Here is an 18870-nt window from a genome sequence, read left to right as displayed (position 1 = left end):
CATACACCAACACCACCCTTTGCCACCTTGGCTCTGGGACACTGGGCCCGGAGTAAGGGTTCTAGTCTAGCAGTATTATGAACACCGAGAGCAAGGATCTCCTTGTTTCACATTGCATCACAAACCTTAGTCCCTGCCATCCCTGTGCCTTTCGTCCATCCCAGCCCTCCGTCCTTTTCTTCAATCCCAAAGCATAACTGTCTTCACCCTCCCACTTGCCTTTGAGGCAGACTGTGAACTTCAACTCAGGTTTTCATCCTTAAAGGTTCTGATGAAGTTTATAAACTTCCCCACATAGTAAGCATTTATTTTTGACTGAATGCAGTTTTTATCACTTGGTAAATTACAAATAGGAGTGAGGATGAACCAATCAGTTAAAAAGTAACAGTCTTTATTGCATACCTACTGGGTGCCTGGGAGAAATAAACAGGAAAAGATTCTATTTCAGAAAAGATCATGGGCAGTTACAGAAGACTGTGGAAAGAATACACGTGTTGTGTTGGGAGAAAATGAGAACAGCCTCACAGGAAGAAGCAGGCAGCTCAACCAGAAACTGAGAAAGGAGGTGAAGGGCCTTAAAAAAATCCTTAAAAAGGAGTCTCTATGAGTGAAATGCTGAACTTTGGAAAACACATGCCTGGAAAATGCTTATAAAGACAACATAACTCTCCATTATAGTTCATTTCATGCCCGAATCAAAAAATCCAGTATGTTGCTACCTTTCCATGAAAATCAGTTAAGAGACTTATGCAGAACTTCCTGTTTATTCTACCTCTCTCCCTCTCTGTCTCTGTCTGTCTGTCTGTCTGTCTCTCTTTCTCTCTCTCACACATACACACACACACACACACACACACGGTATCTCTCCTCTTTCCTCTGCAGATAAAACGTCAGATTAATTTGCTTAGAAATTTGCTTAGAAAGCTCTCTGGGAAATAAGAGACAAAAAGAATGAGATAAAGGACACGAGTGAAGAGCACGGGGGCAATGAAGGTAGAGAAGCAGGAACTTCTCAAATAAGAAAGAGAAGCAGAGGATCAGGCTAGTGAAGGTAATAAAGAACAGAATGGAATAAATATCATAATGGATCTTTAATTGAATTCATGTCTCCTCTCAGCCCTGAAGGAACCCTGGTAACTCAGTCAGCATGAAGCCCCAGGGTCATCTGGGCAGAGAGGAAGCATACAGCCATGTGCTTCCTCTCCTGATCGCAGCTCTGCCTCAGGATGAAATCTTGATCAACATTTCCCCATCTGGCAGGCAGGCAGCCAGAAGACTGGAGACCCCAAAATGGATCACTGCATTTGGACTCACTGCAGCAGCCAATAAATGTAACATAATATTCACACAACTCAATCTAATATCAGTCATGCTAAGCACCATCCAGGGGGAAATGTTGTTTTTCACAAAAGAAATAAAATGAAGGTGAGTTCTATGGTCGTATCCAACTCCCAAGGCCTGAGCCTTTCACAAATTTTGTTTCTCATTTTAGCTTGATCTTGACTGATGAAAATAACTCACCACTGTTTGGAAAGTTGGAAACACCAAGAGCTTAATGTATTATCATTTACTTAGAAAAAGCAGCCTTATATAGTAATAACTTCTTCTAATTTAGAAGAGAAGAGTGCGGGGGTGTCGGTGGGGGAGGGAATGAAATGCTCATTAGCCCTTCGCCAAAGGCCCTGGCACAGAGTTTTCCTAACTATTCAGAGATCAGTGTCCTATATTTACTTACCAGGGACAATTTATTTTCTTTTATATTTTCAAAGCCCTTGAAATGATTCCTTTTCTTTGTGATGATTTCCATATGCTGTTTCCAAGGAAAGGGGCATGGCTTACTCAGTGAATGTACGGCCACATTCTGAAACCATTAAATGCCATCTCACAGGGAGGGATCCCAAGGACCGCAGGGGCCCTTCCAGTGACATTGAGATCTGGATCTCAAAAGGCATTGTGTGGAAGACAGCAGATATTCCTTCAATTTCATGAAAGTTGGTTAAATAAAAGTAAAGTAACCAGAAAGGTGCTACTCGTAATTATTTTTAAACCATTGAATGTTTCCTATGGGCTAGGTGACTTATATTTATAATTTTTAACCCTGAAAATGATCCTTAGAGATAGGTCCTAACACTATCCTCATTTTACAATTGAGGAAACTGAGGCACAAAGACTAACATGACTGAAAGAGTCAGCGTCCACTCACTCTAAACAGAGCTCAGCATAATGATTGCAATTAATTCTTTATAGCTTCAAGTATTTTCCTTTAAAAAAATCTGGGGGTGCCTAGTTTGCTCAGTCAGTTGGGGGGCCAACTCTTGGTTTTGACTCAGGTCATGATCTCATGAGTTGTGGGTTCGAACTCAGCGTGAAGTCTGCTTAAAGATTCTCTCCCTCTGCTCCTTCCCACACTTATACGTGCGTGCTCTCTCTCTCTCCCTCTCCATTTATCTAAAATACATAAATAAAATCTTTTTTAAAAATCTGTACTATTTTTAAGAAAATCATTTAACTTTATTTGGCCTTGTATAATGTATAACGTTAGAATCCATTGCCTTAAACTAATTAAACTACATAACAAAGAAATCTTGGTTAGTCCTTGATACTGTAAACGTTTTGTGAAAAGTTGCATTTAATCAAAAATGAAAACTGACACTGGGAGAAAGAAATATCACATGTTGTTCTATTGTCCTTTCGTGCTCTTAACTTCCATTTGTATATCAGGAGTACAAGGAATTGGTTTAGTGCTTTCTTAATTTCTGAAGAAAAAGAAACTTGTGTAGAAGATAGTTACTTCTTCTTCTAATTAGAATAATGATGATGATGACATGATTACTATGTGTCAGGTGATATTTGAATACACAATACTTACAAAGTATAGTAAGCTCAGATTCACCTGTCAAACTGGTTCCACTTTTTAATCTACAAAAATAGCAATGTCATTACATAGCACTCCATTTTACAGATGAGTAAACAAGTTCAGAAGAAAAATGTGTTTAAAGTCATGTAGACATGGTAGCCAGCATTAAAATGCTTTTGTCCTTTCAAGGGTCAGTTCCCAAGAAATATCTAAATAGGATTATCTCTTTTTTGAAGGAGAAAGAAAATTAAGACACACTAGAAAATATAAAACTCTTCTTTACCCTCAGTCTGACACCAAGGTCAAAATAAACAGGATCTATGTATCAAATTCTCCTTGACACTCCTTAAATTCTTCTTCTCTCACTGGGAGAATCAATTTCAGAGGAACAGAAAGATTAGTTTAATATAATTTCTAACCAAACTTCTACATAAGAGGCAGTGGCAATTATTCATTTAAATAAAGTGTTCCAGACACTGGTCAGTAGGCCGCTGCATTATGAAAAGCTGAAATGGATGATGAGGAAATATGAAGAGGACAGTTCAAAGTTGTTCTAGTAGGATCAGTATGTTAATCACTTAGCGATGGGAAAATAACCACATGGTCAGGATTCCCAGGAGAGAGTTTTTCATTTTTATCACTGTGAAGACTGGACTTCTACAGCAATTTCTCATGGAAATATGTGCCAGCTACACTGGCATCTTTAGGTTTCCTTGAACTTGCCAAGGGTGATTCTGTCCCAGGGCCCTTTTATACTGTAGTGCACTGTGCCTGAAAGACCTCCCCCCCAATAATCGGCCAAGCTAGTTGGAACGCCTAAGGACACTTATTTTCATCCAAGAAATGAGAAGAAGGGATCCCAAGTGGCATAGTCATTAAGCGTCTGCCTTCGGCTCAGGTCATGATCCAGGGTGGTAGGGTCAAGTCCCACATCAGGCCCTTTGCTCAGCAGGGAGCCTGCTTCTCCTTCTGCCTCTCCCCCTGCTTGTGCGAGCTCTCTCTCTCTCTCTGACAAATAATTAAGTAAAATCTTAAAAAAAAAAAAGAAAAGAAAAAAGAAATGAGAAGGAAATAAGTAACAACTAATGTTTAATCTACATTAACATAAAGGCTAACATAGGTACCCTGGGCCAGTCTGGCCTAAGCAATTAAGAATTTCATACAGTATATAAGGTGACCCCACTGAACTGAAGACAACTTAACATAGCAGAAGGGAAATACGCTTCTTCACATGTTCATTCTCTCTCAGCATATTGCAATATATCATGTTTTACAGTGTTTCATTAAGTTAATTTCCATGTTATTGTCAAGTTTTAACTCCCACAAAATGACACAAGTTTTAAAATATTCCTGAAAGGAAGCTATTAAATAAAGATAAGGAATACATTTCAAGCACAAAAGAACAAGAATATGGCAGAGCTGGGGTGCCTGGGTGGCTTATTCGGTTGGTGTCTGCCTTTGGCTCAGATCATGATCCCAGGGTCCTGGGATCAAGCCCCACATCGGGCTCCCTGCTCAGCAGACAGCCTGCTTCTCCCTCTCCCTCTGCCTGCCGCTCTGCCTACTTGTGCTCTCTCTCTCTCTCTCTGTCAAATAAATAAATTTTTAAAAAATCTTTTAAAAAAAAAAGAATATGGCACAGTTAACCCTTCTCTATAATCCTAAAGAACGCTTCATCAGCCCTATTGTGAGATTAAAAACCATTACTGCCTAATCATATGACAGGTAGACAAAACATCCCAAATTACCAAAAAAACTATCTGGAATATGAATTCATATTCACTGTTGTTAGAAAGGAGCTTTTACATTATTATGCTGAATGATATTAGCCACTGTTAGAGTGAAGTAATCAGTTAAGAAGATATTTAATAACAAAGTGTCCAGAACACAAAAAAATTCTAGGCTTATTTTTTCAACAATGGTTCAAGTCAGGCAATACTCAGTTTAAAACTACACAATTTAAACCAAATGATAATGTTTGGAAAATTCTTCATGGATGCAATTAAAAATGGCTAAAATAGCATAATTGGCAAGAAACTAAGATGTATTTTTTGTTATCAAATATTGTTGAAGATGCAACCTCCCCCCACAAGAAATTGGTAGAAATAATATTAGAACAAAGTAGTGTTGGAGGAGGTCTGTTGTAAAGTTAAATAAAAGAACATGTTTCTGGTATGTCCCAAACATATGGTAGCTTCAAGATTCAATTTTGATATTTTCATAGATGAACTATTCCTCTGAAGAACCAATAAGGAAGATCATGGAGATAAGTTCTCAAAAGTAAATTAATAATTTAATTTTTAAAAAGTCAACGTTTTGGGGCACGTGGGTGGTTCACTCAGTTAAGCCTCTGCCATCGGCTCAGGTCATGATCTCAAGGTCCTGGGATGGATCCCCAGGCCAGGCTCAGGCTCCCTGTTCAGAGGGGAGACTGCTTCCCCTTCTCCCACTGCCCCTCCCTCTGCTTGTGCATAAGCACTCTCTCTCTCTCTCTCTCTCTCATGTGCTCTATCTCAAATAAGTAAATAAAATCTTTTTTTAAAAAGTCAATGTTTTATGGGAAAAAATGTACATAAAACCACTGAGGAAGTAGCTGCTTGAACAGGGATTAATAAAGAAAATATTCTATGGTAAGGTTATGAAGGTGCCTCCCATAAAATTCATTCAGTGCATAATTTGAAAGCAAATTCATGTTTGGGTAAGTTGAAGACAGAGTGCAGAAGTGCTACAGATGTCATCAATAATTCTAACTTTATAAGCTCACACTTAAAATATACCAGAATCTTTAAAATATATTGCAGTGATGTAGGGAGTGACCACAAAAGTTTTTGTGTCACAGAAATTTGTATCACTGAGGTTCGGTGGTATCTCTTGCAAATCTTTTTTTTTTTTTTTAAGATTTTATTTATTTATTTGACAAACACAGATCACAAGTAGGCAGAGAGGCAGGTGGGGAGAGAGAGGAAGGGAAGCAGGCTCCCTGCGGAGCAGAGAGCCTGACGCGGGGCTGAATCCCAGGACCCTGAGACCATGACCCAAGCCAAAGGCAGAGGCTTTAACCCACTGAGCCACCCAGGCACCCTCTTGCAAATCTTTTTAAGAGTTGTAGAACCTAAGGATGTTTCACAATTTTATTTAACAGATAAATTAATATTCCAAATTTGTTAACCTTTTCTGGAATAAGGGCTCTTAGTTATCAGTAACCTGGCCTATATTTTAGATAAATAAATACAGTATGTTCCCTAACAATCAATTGCTTTGAGAAAAACTTTTCAAAAACACAAGTTCATGAAACAGAGAAGATTTTGAAGAGTACTTGAAAATGTTCCTATGATTATGCAATTTTTCTAGTTGAAAATTATTTAAGTGTGCTACTCTTTAAAATATCTTATCTGCACACTTAACTAGAAAAAAAAAGAATTTCTGGGATGCCTGGGTGGCTTAGTTGGTTAAGAGTCTGTGTTCAGCTTAGGTCATGATCCCAGAGTCCATAGATCAAGTCCCGTATCACATCAGGCTCCTTGCTCAGTGGGGAGCCTGCTTCTCCCTCTGCCTGCTGCTCTCCCTGCTTGTGCTCTCTCTCTGACAAATAAATAAATAAAATCTTAAAAAAAAATTTCTAACAGGTTTTCAATCTTCTAAGTAAAAAGTATCAGTGACATTTTAACACTAAAATATTAAAATATAGCCTATTCTCATTAGTTTGTGAGAACAAAGTATGGTTATCAAGGAAGATGGAAATCTACCCATCAAATTACAACAAAAACATTTGCATTATGAGTTGAGAACGAAAAATAATTTCCAGTTAGTGTTTCATTTCTTCAATATGAATCTACCTATGTTAAGAGGTTATCTTTTTCAGCCATGATAGTCTTCAAAATCAAGTATTGAAATGAATTAAAATTTCACTAGACCTCTTAACTGTACCTCATGGGGTCACACACAGTTTTCAAAATCACAGAGTCCATCAAACACATCATTCTCACTAAAAAAAAAAACTTCTGGTCAGTGACAGTGAGAAGACTTTTTGTGCTATTACAGTAAAATAAAAATTAGTTTAAAAAATACTGCTGATTTTATCTTCATTTTATTCTTTAAAATGTTCTTTTTTGATATATTATACACTATACATAAAATATTGGCACAGTATTACATATGTATGTATATATATCTTGCTTATATAGCCCATATATACACACACATCATTTATATATATATGAGGTACAAACGGGCTACCCTCAAAACTCTTTTACTTAAGGAGATACAATCAAAACATTTTGAATGCCACTGCTCTCATAGGAGAAACAAACATGTGAACAAAAATTACAGCCACAGGCAGCAAAGTGTCCAAAAGCATGAGATGAAACCTATATGTGATAAAGGGACCACCACAGAGCAAATGTTTACCTACCTCTGACCAGAAAATTGAGTCAGATCTCCGAGAGAACTGAGTTGCTCAGAGTGAGTAAAATTTCTCCAAGTGTATTAGGGTAGGTGCCAGAGGAAGGGGTACACACAGCAGGGATAAATCTTGGTGGCAGGAAAGGCAGAGTGTTTTGAGAGAACTGCCATATTTTCAAACAGCTAACTGCACCTTGAGGGGAGTCCCAGGTGATGGGGCCGGAAATTATAGCAGAGATGGGATCATGGAGGGTTATGGGTGCCTCCATAACATGGAGTTAGGACCAGTGAACAAGGCATGGTGCAGGCAGCAGCTCAGACTAAGGGCTTTGGCATTAAACTGGTCTTGGTCCTGGACCTGTCATTTACCAGCTGTGTGATCTTAAATTATTTAGTTAACTTCTCTAACTCTCAGCCTCCTCATCCGCAAAATAAATAAATAAATAAATAAATAAATAAATAAATAACATAAAGTTGTTGTGTATGATATAATTCATTAAGTACTTGATTGCACATTATAAGATTTTTTAAATGTTATGGTTCTTTTGATGACTACGATGGGCAGACTTTGAAGTATTTTAAGCAATGACATAACAGGTGATTTAGAAGAATCTCTCTGGCAGCTCTCTGTAGCACAAATCTTAGGAATGTGAAACCTCAACATGGGAGACAGTTGAAAGGCTTATAGTTATCTAAAAGACAAAGAGTAAGGGCCTGGGCTGAAGACCTAAGCGAAAGCATCCAGGGCAGGAAAGAGACTAAGAGCTAGAGGAGGTAGAAAGTCAGTACCCAGTTACCATCTAAATTCATTGTATTTATATGTCTTTGTGAAAATGAATAAAGAAAACCACACTAGACCCATAAGAGTTGTGTGGGTAGAATACAAACCCTGGAGCCAAACTCTCTAGGTATGAACCCCAGGTCTAACCCTAACTACCTATACGACCTGGGCATCACTTAACCTCTGTGCGCTTCTGTAACAGGGATCTCAAACAATGATAACCTCACAGACTTTTCTCATAATATTTAAAAAGTGGTTTAAAGAAGTGCCTGGCATTCAGGAAACATTATACAAGAGTTTCTTAAATAAAGTTAATCTCCACAAAATACTGCTAAAGGCAGTAAGATGTTTGGGGAAAATGACATTGATTGGCTGTTATTATAAATTCCTTAGGGAGGGTGCCTGGGTGGCTCAGTGGGTTAGGGCCTCTGCCTTCAGCTCAGGTCATGATCCCAGGGTTCTGGGATCGAGCCCCGCATCGGGCTCTCTGCTCAGCGGGGAGCCTGCTTCCCCCTGTCTCTTTGCCAGCCTCTCTGCCTCCTTGTGATCTCTGTCAAATAAATAAATAAAATATTTAAAAAAAAATAAATTCCTTAGGGAAAAAATAATCTGTATCTTAAAATGGTGAATTCAAGCCAGGTAGATTTTGATAAAGGGACTGAAGGAAGCGCAGTAAGAAAGGCATACTGCCCAGGCAAGATTAGATCATAAACCTGTAGTTCTTTTCAGGAAAATTCATCCACCCCATTATTTTATCAATCTGGTACCCACACTGCTTCCAAATAAAAGTGGAAAAGCTAGCCATGGATGAGCAGGATTATAAAAATCCAAGACCAAGGTTAGGAAAACTATTGTTTCATAATCAAGTGACAGGAGATTTTACACAATGTTTCAAATGGCAAATCCACTGTATTTTTTAGTATATTTATCTGAAACACACTAGATTTAAAGGCCAGGTAAGGAAAACTAAATCCAGACGATCATAACACCAAACTATAACTACTATTGCCAATATTTCCCACATACCCATGGATTCACAAAGATGTGGAAGACAATTTGTTGAGAACCTGGCCAACTATACTCCTTTATAATAAAAAAGAATGGTAAATACTAAAAAAAATGCCTAAGGTAATTCAATACTATAAATATGTTCTCATTGAGGTGGTGAAACAATGAAATATCCACCAAACCACAAATAATATTTTGCTTTTCATATAAGGCTTTTCGCTTCATGAAGTTGTTTGCTCTTAAAAGATTGAGTGTACATGCATTAATGCGGGGGGCAGAGGAAAAGATTCTTCAAGCAGATTCCCACTGAACAGGGAGCCAGGCACAGGGCTCCATCCCACCACCCCAAGATCATGATCCCAGCAGAAACCAAGAGTCAGATGCCCAACCAACTGAGCCATCCAGTTTAAGGACTGTTTAATGATGCTGAGGCAGGAATTCTCCATTTCCTTTTGCAAAAGTCTTGTAGCATTCATCATGAATTTACTAGGATAGATACAATAAAATTCTTGGAATCCAAGTATTTTTTAGATTTATTTATAAGTAAACTGGTTCACTTTCCAGTCTTGTCTCTAATTGCACATGACCTTGGAGATGCAGTTCCCATAATCCTTTCCCTGGATCCTACTGAAAGAAGAAATTGTTATAAATGTTTTTAACTATTAAATCTTAGATGGTGACAAACTATTTCATACAAACTCTAAATCAAAGTTATGGCAGTTTTCAGCATCACTAACTGATAGACCGTTCTCTTTATCCAAACTGATGCAGAGAGCAGTGTGATGTCCCTACCATAGGAGAAAGAATTATATTTGATTTTGGACTCCTTTCTATAAATTTCTTGCAAATAGTTCTTTTTTCAGAATCAGTTTTTTCATCTATAAACTGAGAGTAATAAAACTATCTACTCAACTGGTATCAAATGAGACAACATATGTTAACATACTTGGACGATTGTAAGATATACTCATGCAAAGTATTTTTAGCTAAATATATAAATTAGCTTATATTCCTGGACACTTATTAACTGACAAAGGAAGGTTAAATTATTTTGGAAGCCACTACCATGAGAAATATACAAATATTATTCAGTTAGGTATAATATGTGTGTCACAATGATATTACATACTAACTTTTAGAATTTGCAATATGGCTTTCTTTAAAAACAACAATCACCCTAGATTAAGGCCCAATAAAAGTTCAGAGTACTTATTTCTAAATGAAGAGTTCCGGACCCTGACAGTAATGCTCTAGAAACACTTCTTTAAACTAACTGAAAGTATGTGCCTACCTAACAGCAAAAAGCATACCAGGTTATTAAAGTGCTGTTTCACATTCAAAAAAAGAAAAAGAAAAGAGAAAAGAAGTAACTTACATTCCTTGTTTAGCTCAAAGCCAGATTTTCATTCATTCAACCTAGATAAAATAGCTTCAACATGATCATCTCTGGAAGTCATATGAGTTGGTGGTAAGTTTTCAAGCTAACATACATCAAATACACGTGATTAATACGATAAACCTGCTTGTTGGAACTATTTCTGAGGAGGGTCAACTCCTTCACTTATAAACATGAAACTTTCATTTCTTCCAGCAACTGCTTTCAAGTATGGGAAAGCCAGATCCCTCCCTTAATAATGCTTTGGTCAGATCCCATGCATTTCTGTTGGCTTTCAGTTATTAAAATAGTCTAGTCCAATTACAGCTTCAATCTAATATCTGTCCCTAGGCTCTCTCCCTAAGCACCGTGGTGGGCTTGTGGCTCTGGATCTTGGCTCCCCGAGGTGGATGTTGTCTGCTCTCTTCCTACCTCCCTCTAGCTCCTTCCAGGTTGAAGGCAGGAAGACTGGGGAAGGAGCGGGGATGGTAGTTATATGTACTCGTAACTGAATGAGGTGGTATTTCTCTCTGGTTGCTGCTCTTTTCTGGTCAACGCTGAGTGGCCATCTCTGTCCTCTTTGTAGCCAGTGTCCAGATGCTAGGGCACTTGTATGGTTTCTTCAAGGAGCCCTAGAGAGCTTTACCATAGCACAGTTTCTTAGCATGGAAATAGGGCTCCTGCCCAGCTCCCTTCCAAACCTCCAGTAGTTCCTCAGGATGCCAGCTTGTGTCTGCTGGTCCCTAGCTCAGAGCACGCCTATCTGGGTAGGGTACCGGCAAGGTAGTTCAAATCCCTCCACTTTCTGTGCCAGTCATTCACCCCTGGGAAATGCAAGGATCCTTGCCTTATCAAATAGTTAAGTTCCTACTCTTTATTTTTTTAATTTCTTTTTTTATATATATATATTTTTTATTTCTTTTCAGCGTAACAGAATTCATTGTTTTTGCACCACACCCAGTGCTCCATGGAATACGTGCCCTCCTTAATACCCACCACCTGGCTCCCCCAACCTCCCACCTCCCCGCCCCTTCAAAACCCTCAGATTGTTTTTCAGAGTCCATAGGCTCTCATGGTGCACCTCCCCTTCCAATTTCCCTCAACTCCCTTCTCTTCTCCATCTCCCTATGTCCTCCAGGTTATTTGTTATGCTCCACAAATAAGTGAAACCATATGATAGCTGACTCTCTCTGCTTGACTTATTTCACTCAGCATAATCTCTTCCAGTCCCATCCATGTTGATACAAAAGTTGGGTATTCGTCCTTTCTGATGAAGGCATAATACTCCAAAGTGTATATGGACCACATCTTCCTTATCCATTCGTCCGTTGAAGGGCATCTTGGTTCGTTCCACAGTTTGGCGACCGTGGCCATGTCTGCTATAAACATTAGGGTACAGATGGCCCTTCTTTTCACTACATCTGTATCTTTGGGGTAAATACCCAATAGTGCAATTGCAGGGTCATAGGGAAGCTCTATTTTTAATTTCTTGAGGAATCTCCACACTGTTCTCCAAAGTGGCTGCACCAACTTGCATTCCCACCAACAGTGTAAGAGGGTTCCCCTTTCTCCACATCCTCTCCAACACACGTTGTTTCCTGTCTTGCTAATTTTGGCTATTCTAACTGTTGTAAGGTGGTATCGCAATGTGGTTTTAATTTGAATCTCCCTAATGGCTAGTGATGATGAACATTTTTTCGTGTGTCTGATAGCCATTTCCTACTCTTATCTCTCATTCTCTCTCTGTCTCATCTCTTTTTCTCTCCCTCCTTTTACATCTTTCTCTGGTTTTATTCCCCCACCCATCCCTCCCTACCTTTTTTTAAAAATTCAAATTCAATTAATTAACATATAATGTATTATTTGTTTCAGGGGTCCAGGTCTGTGACTCAGCAGTCTTACACAATACACAGAGCTCACTACAACACATACCCTCCCCAATGTCCATCACCCAGCCCCCCAACCCCCCACCCCCACTCCCCTCCAGCAACCCTCAATTTGTTTCCCAAGATTAAAACTCTCTTATGGTTTGTCTTCCTCTCTGGTTTCATCTGGTTTCATTTTTTCCTCTCTTCCCCTATGATCCTCTGCCTTGTTTCTCAACTTCCACACATCAGTAAGATCATATGATAATTATCTCTCTCTGACCTCTTATCTCCCCATTCACCTAGGCACTAGGCAGGCCAGCAATTCTATTGACAAAGAAGACATCCTGCTAGGGAATATATTGTCAGGTGCCCCTCTTGCAGGCACCTCCAATCTTTACTATGAGCATTTTTAAGCTTCCCAGTACCTCCTTGCCTCCCCCAATGCAGAGGTCTTGGCTTCAGAAAGGGGAAACTCTCCCACTACTAATGATGACTTCATCCCAATGTTAAGGACCCCCATAATTCTTGCATCTCTCTGTTCCTCTTCCTATGTCAGCTGGGAAAGGTACAGTGGGGATGTGCCAGAACATATCACACAACCCGTCAGGAAGCCCCGTGGCGACATATCTGGCCTCACCTTGGGGATCCCTTGGCCAATTAAATCACATTTCAATAAAGAGCACGTTATTTTTTACAAGCTTCCTTTTGGGGACCACCTTAGCCTCCCTTTATTCGCTCAGGCACCTGTTTCTACCAATTCAGAAGGAGAATTTAGATTTGCAATCAAATCCCACCATTTTTTACAGCTTAACCTTTGGAAGTAACTTAGCCTTTCTGAGTCTGAATTTCTTCATCTCTAAAATGAGTATATTTTTCAAACTACTTCTTAGGTTACGGGGAATCATTTAAAGAAAAAACACCTTCAAAGAAAATACTGCAAAGAATATTTTTCTGAAAAGAGCTTGATAAAAGTCATCATCTTATGCAACGTGGGGGGTTTGGGGGGTAGGAAAAGAATAAATGAAACAAGATGGGATCAGGAGGGAGACAAACCATCAGATTCTCTTAATCTCACAAAACAAACTGAGGGTTGCTGGGGGGAGAGAGGTCGGGAGAGGGTGGTGGGGTTATGGACATTGGGGAGGGTATGCGCTATGGTGAGTGCTGTGAAGTGTGTAAACCTGGCGACTCACAGACCTGTACCCCCAGGGCTAAAAATACATTACATGTTTATAAAAAAATAAAAAATGAAAAAAAAAGTCATTATCTTAGCTTATCTTTCAACAATCCGAGATCTGTCTTAAAACACACAATTCCAAAACAAAGATTTTAAATAACATATGTTTAATAGGTTTGCCTAGTGTGTAAGCATACCTGTTTTTAGAATTCTATAAGCATACCTGTTTTTAGAATTTCTAGAAAGCCCTCAAAAACTCAATAAAACATGAAGTCATCAATCGTATTTTCTAATAAAGATGTGGGTAGCTTTCCATATGTAGTAAGGAGCATTTATCCTCAAATACATATATTCAAACATATTTAAAATATTTCTTTTTTTTTCCATTTAGAAATAGCTATGTTTCTGGAATTACTTTATTTGAAACATTTTAGAGACCTCACTGATGGCACTAATGGATAAGACTATGTTATCTGATTGTGCTTTACTAACACATCTTTATTTAAAGTTTTGAAGAGAGGACATACAGAACCATTAAATCCACTTCTGCCTCATAAAATACATGATTGTAATTTGTCCTGTCAATTTTAATAAAAGTTACTTGAAACTTTGAACTGAAATTCAGGGGCACCTGGATGGCTCAGCAGATTAAATGACCAACTCTTGATTCTGGCTCAGCTCATGATCTCAGGGTCATGAGATAAAGCCCTGCATCAGGCTCCACACTGGATATAGAGTCTGCTTAAGATTCTCTCTCCTTTTTCTCTGCCCTTCTCCCAACCCCTCTTCCTCTCTCCCTCTTTTAAAAAAAATTTTTTTTTTAAAGAAAGAAAGGAAGAAAATAAAAAATTCAATAAGAGAATAATAAATACTGTGGTGGTCTATATGTTTTGAAGAAAGCTTAAAGTTCTAAACATTCAACATATAAAGGATACAGTGTGAACATTCTTTGCTCATTATTTTCAAAATGTGAGTTATTACTCAATTGTTCATAAGATTTGTTTGTAAAACAAAAATTTCTCTCCACTTTTTTATATGAAGATTTTCCAAAGTTATCTGTCCAGAGGCATAGCCATGTAAGTCCATATTTGAAAAAGGAGTTTTATAAAGTAAAAGTGCTAACATAGTTTTTCTAAGAATATTTGCACACATACAATGGTGTTTTATGTTGTAAATATGCCTCAATAAATTTGTTTCTATGAATGTCTCCTGGAAATATACTTATGACTTTGTATTAGAAACGTTTGCCTTCCATCACATGTATTAGAACATAAATTAAAAGATATATAAGCATTCAAAAACCAGACAACCGTTACTGATTATTTGAATCTTTTAAAAATTCAATTTATTCTTGAAAACAAAACCGAATTTCATGGCCTTGAGCTTCAATATCAATGAAAGTTTGATTATTAATATTTCTGTTAGTGATCTTTAAAAGCTGGAGTTTGCCTACAGTTCAATCAGCCGGCCAAATACTAAAAATGTTTGAACATCTCTCAAAAGTGACTAAATGTGCCACTAGAAGGATATTTACTAGAATTATAAAGCTACTCAATTTCTAATCATCGTTAATAACATAAGGCTAGGGGGTCCCCCCCCCTTATTTCAGCTTGTTCAATTTTCTTTTTTTTTTTTTAAGATTTTACTTATTTACTTGAGAGAGAGAGAGAGAGGGTGAGAGAGAGAGCATGAGAGGGGAGAGGGTCAGAGGGAGAAGCAGACTCCCTTCTGAGCAGGGAGCTGAATGCGGGACTCCATCCCAAGACTCCAGGATCATGACCTGAGCTGAAGGCAGCTGCTTAACCAACTGAGACACCCAGGGGCCCCTCAATTTTCATTCTACACAGAATTATGAAAAACCTGAACAACAGATATTTTATAACAAGACAAAAATGTATTGTTATCTATAGAACTGCTGTAGTGTTTCCCTTTTAAGGGGGCATGATTCAAGCACTGTCTGAAATTTCCTTTTCTTTGTTAGTATGTATTTTCTTTAATTCCCAAATTCGTCCTCCATGTTCTTCAAAACCATGAACACTGTGTTTGCTAGCAACATCCCTACCCAGGTTCTCTGCCCTGTTCCTCCCCATCTTCCTTCTTGGGGTTAACTTGGCCCCCATAAACATCACCTTGAAAGAGGAGAAAGTCTAGGCTATGCAATGTTCACTTCACCTTGAGCTGAGGGACCATTACTAGAATTGAGTTGACTTGATGTTTTAAATGAAAAACAGTAATCCCAGTGAGGCTATGGCACATAGAAAGTGACAAGCACTTTGCTCCAAGGGTTTTCTAGAACAAATAATGCTAGTATCAGAAATTAAATGTAAGTTTGAATTAAGGGGAAAAAAATAGACCAACAAAAGTAGCCATTGCCATAGTCACTTACAAATTTTATCTTCTTTAGAAGGCTCTCTAGCCACTTTTTACATATGGGGAAACTAGACTGTAAACTGTAGTGTACCCCTCTCTCTCTCTCTCTCTCACACACACACACATACAAAATAAGACAAACATCCAGATGCCTTCATAATGATATTTTAGAATTAATAATCAATTATACTATCACAAACTAGAAAATTAAAACAAACATCCAAATACTTTAATAATGTCTTTTAAAAATCACAAATATATTTCCAGGGTATTTTAAGAAATTTGATTTGGGGGGAAGAGCAGGATTGAATTTTTTGACACTCACATACATAATAGCCTCTCTGAATCCTGTTGATAGAGATGTAATCAGCAGAGAAATACTCCCAAAGCACCCTTCACTCATTATTAGCTTAATTCTTTAAAAAAAAAAAAAAAGAAAAATCACCACATAATAGTTCTGCTTTGCAGTAAGCACATTGAGGACTCCAGAGAAACTCAATACCCACCCTATTCTTAAGGTCTGGCCACAAAAGAACTAACAGGGAATAACAGCATTCAGCCACCTTTGTCCCCACATTTTAACTGGTAGGCAACGATTCTAAAGTTGTATACTAATAGGACAGTAGAATACTCTAGCAATATAGAATCTCACTAATGGTAGAGTACAATTTCCACTTTACTTTCTCCTTTCCTATCTCACTCAAAATGTTTGTCTCTTTCTCTCTCTCTCTCTCTCTCTCTCTCTCCACACACACACACACACACACACACACACACACACCACCTCACAACAGATGACTCAGAAAGGGTGAGAGATTTGTCTCATGCCCGGCTACAAGTTAGATCAGAGCTGGAATTAGAACCCAAATCTCAGTAACTGGAGCCAGCCAACTGCTATTCTAGACCCAGAACAAATCCAGTTCAGTCTCACGAATTGTGCGTACTCTGAATTAGGCATCACTGTTCTGTCTGATGTTTCCTGTTACGGATTCCTAAAGCAACACAATGAAACCACCTTTTCAGATTCTTCAATCACTGCTAGTTTGAAGCAGAGGAAAGTTACTTAAACTATCTGGGCTCTTTCCTTATCTAAAATCCACAGGTTGAACCAGAGGTCTCTGAGAAACTTTCCAGTTCTAAAAAGTTTTGCTTTAACCTTCTGTTTTATGCTTCGTTCTTGATGTTTGAAATTTTCACTAGGTGGCAGGATTCCACCATCACATTATGAAAGGATTTTCCGATGGAAGCCTAGTTACAGAAAATTTCAAAGAAACTCCTTCCTCACAGTGAACATTAAAAATTAAAAAAAAAAATTAAAAAGCTAAAGCCAAGAGAAAAAATAACTACAAAGGCCAGAAGTCCACATATTTAGATCATAAGGATCTAAATCCATTTTTAATATAAAAGTGGAAATTAATCAAACATGTTTCTCTCTACAATACTACAATTTAGTATTCAATTCAGGTAAAAGTCTGCTTAAATTTCATGCATTTTTAAAATGTATTTTAGCTGAATCTCAATTTAGACCATATCAGATCCCCTCCAGCAAACTGGTAGCAAGAAACAAGCAATACAATGGAAACAAAAGCATCGAAAGCATTTAAAGTCATTATTAGGTGCATTTCAAAGTTTCCTATAAGCTACTTACAATATATTTCCAGTGTCTTCGAATTTTATTTTGAGCACTTAACTAGATGAGTACACATGATGGAATGGAGTAGATTTTTGCATTTATTTGTCAAATCCTTAAAAGAATATTCTTTCAAATAGATTTTCTGACATTTTCATCATATATCTAAAAGTATTGCCCAAAATTGGACTTTTCATAAATGCTGCATTGTAAATGTCACTACCAAGGCCTTACAAAAGTCCCCAAAAGCCATGCCAATTGGTTAAGCTGGGCTAAGCATTTCTCTTCGGAGAAACATAACGTAAAACGGTAACTGCGTATTCTAATACTGCCCAGAAGAAACTTCCCAGGTGTTTGCTGGTTGTCAGAAAAGCTGATTAACTAGCCTTTTCTTCAGCTGATAAACACGGCACTCTTTTCTTTTCCTATCAATTACTGGTAATTACGTATTGCTGTATATTACTCCAAAGTCTTTTAGAAACACGAACAAACCCGTATCCTAGAAAAATTTAACATCGACGCCAAAATCGAACTAATACATAAAGTCCTGAATCACAACTTGAAAAAAACCATCAACAGGTTGCTCTCATTCCTTCCCAGCACAGAGCGGTGATAGCACCTCTTTGGTGGTCCTACCTTAGCCACTTGTAAGGGCTGCTTCTGCTCCTTGCCACCTTGCAGTCTGAACCCCCAGGGCGCCCCTCCGGTCATAGAAATGCAGATAAAATCCCCCGTGCCCATTTTCTCCTTTTAGTTGGGTAGCATGAAGAGCTTGAAAAGGCAGAGGAGGCTTCGGTGCAGCTGAGATGTGTACTTAATTCCCGGCGCCTGCCCAGGAGGCACGACTGGGGAACGGAGAGCCTCAGCAGCTGCTGCGGCCGCTGGCCGCGTTCACTAGGAGGCAGAGGCGCTCCCAGCATCAAGGACACCGCCCACTTTTGCGTCACGCTCCTTTGCTCCGCCCACTTCAGGCAAAGAAAAGAGACTCCTCTTGGGAGAAGGTCCGCATTTGGGGCCAGATGGGGGCGGGGAAGCGAAAGTTCTCTAGCGCTAACGGATTTAAATGCCGGTACTTAAAAGAAAGAATGATTGAAAAACTTCCGTTTAATAATCCTGTGACTGGCGGAGAACACGTGAAGGTTTTAATCTTTGGGCCACGAGTGACATCCTAATATACGAGCCCTGAGAACTCACCCGCTAGACAATTTGATTCTGTCAAATAAATGTTTTGAGAATGACCACAGTGATAATTGAAACAGACCAAAGGGAGATCAAGAGGGTAAAAGTATTACCATTTTTTCTAAGCGTCTACTGTCTAATTACATAAGAGGAAATAAAAGAAAGCAAAACATTTATTGTTTGTTTTTTTTTTAACCCCCTACTCTGAAAGGTATTTTTTTGAA

At 38.4% G+C, this 18870-nt stretch overlaps 1 protein-coding gene across 2 annotated transcripts in view; it reads right to left on the bottom strand.

Annotated features, from left to right (window-relative positions):
• The window catches only part of SYNPO2 (synaptopodin 2), a gene marked incomplete at its 5' end in the record, with an annotated part of 176121 nt that extends 157913 nt beyond the window's left edge, over positions 1 to 18208 (bottom strand). For both annotated transcript variants that reach the window (XM_080796942.1, XM_080796943.1), the window contains one exon: positions 18104 to 18208. In XM_080796942.1, the coding sequence (XP_080653068.1) occupies positions 18104 to 18208 (105 nt within the window). The remainder of the gene's footprint in view (positions 1 to 18103) is intronic.
• Between the last annotated feature and the right edge of the window lie 662 nt (positions 18209 to 18870).

This window comes from Martes martes (genome assembly GCF_963455335.1).
Source record: "Martes martes genome assembly, chromosome: 2".
Lineage (NCBI taxonomy): Eukaryota > Metazoa > Chordata > Mammalia > Carnivora > Mustelidae > Martes > Martes martes.
This window is presented reverse-complemented; position numbering and strand designations above follow the sequence as displayed.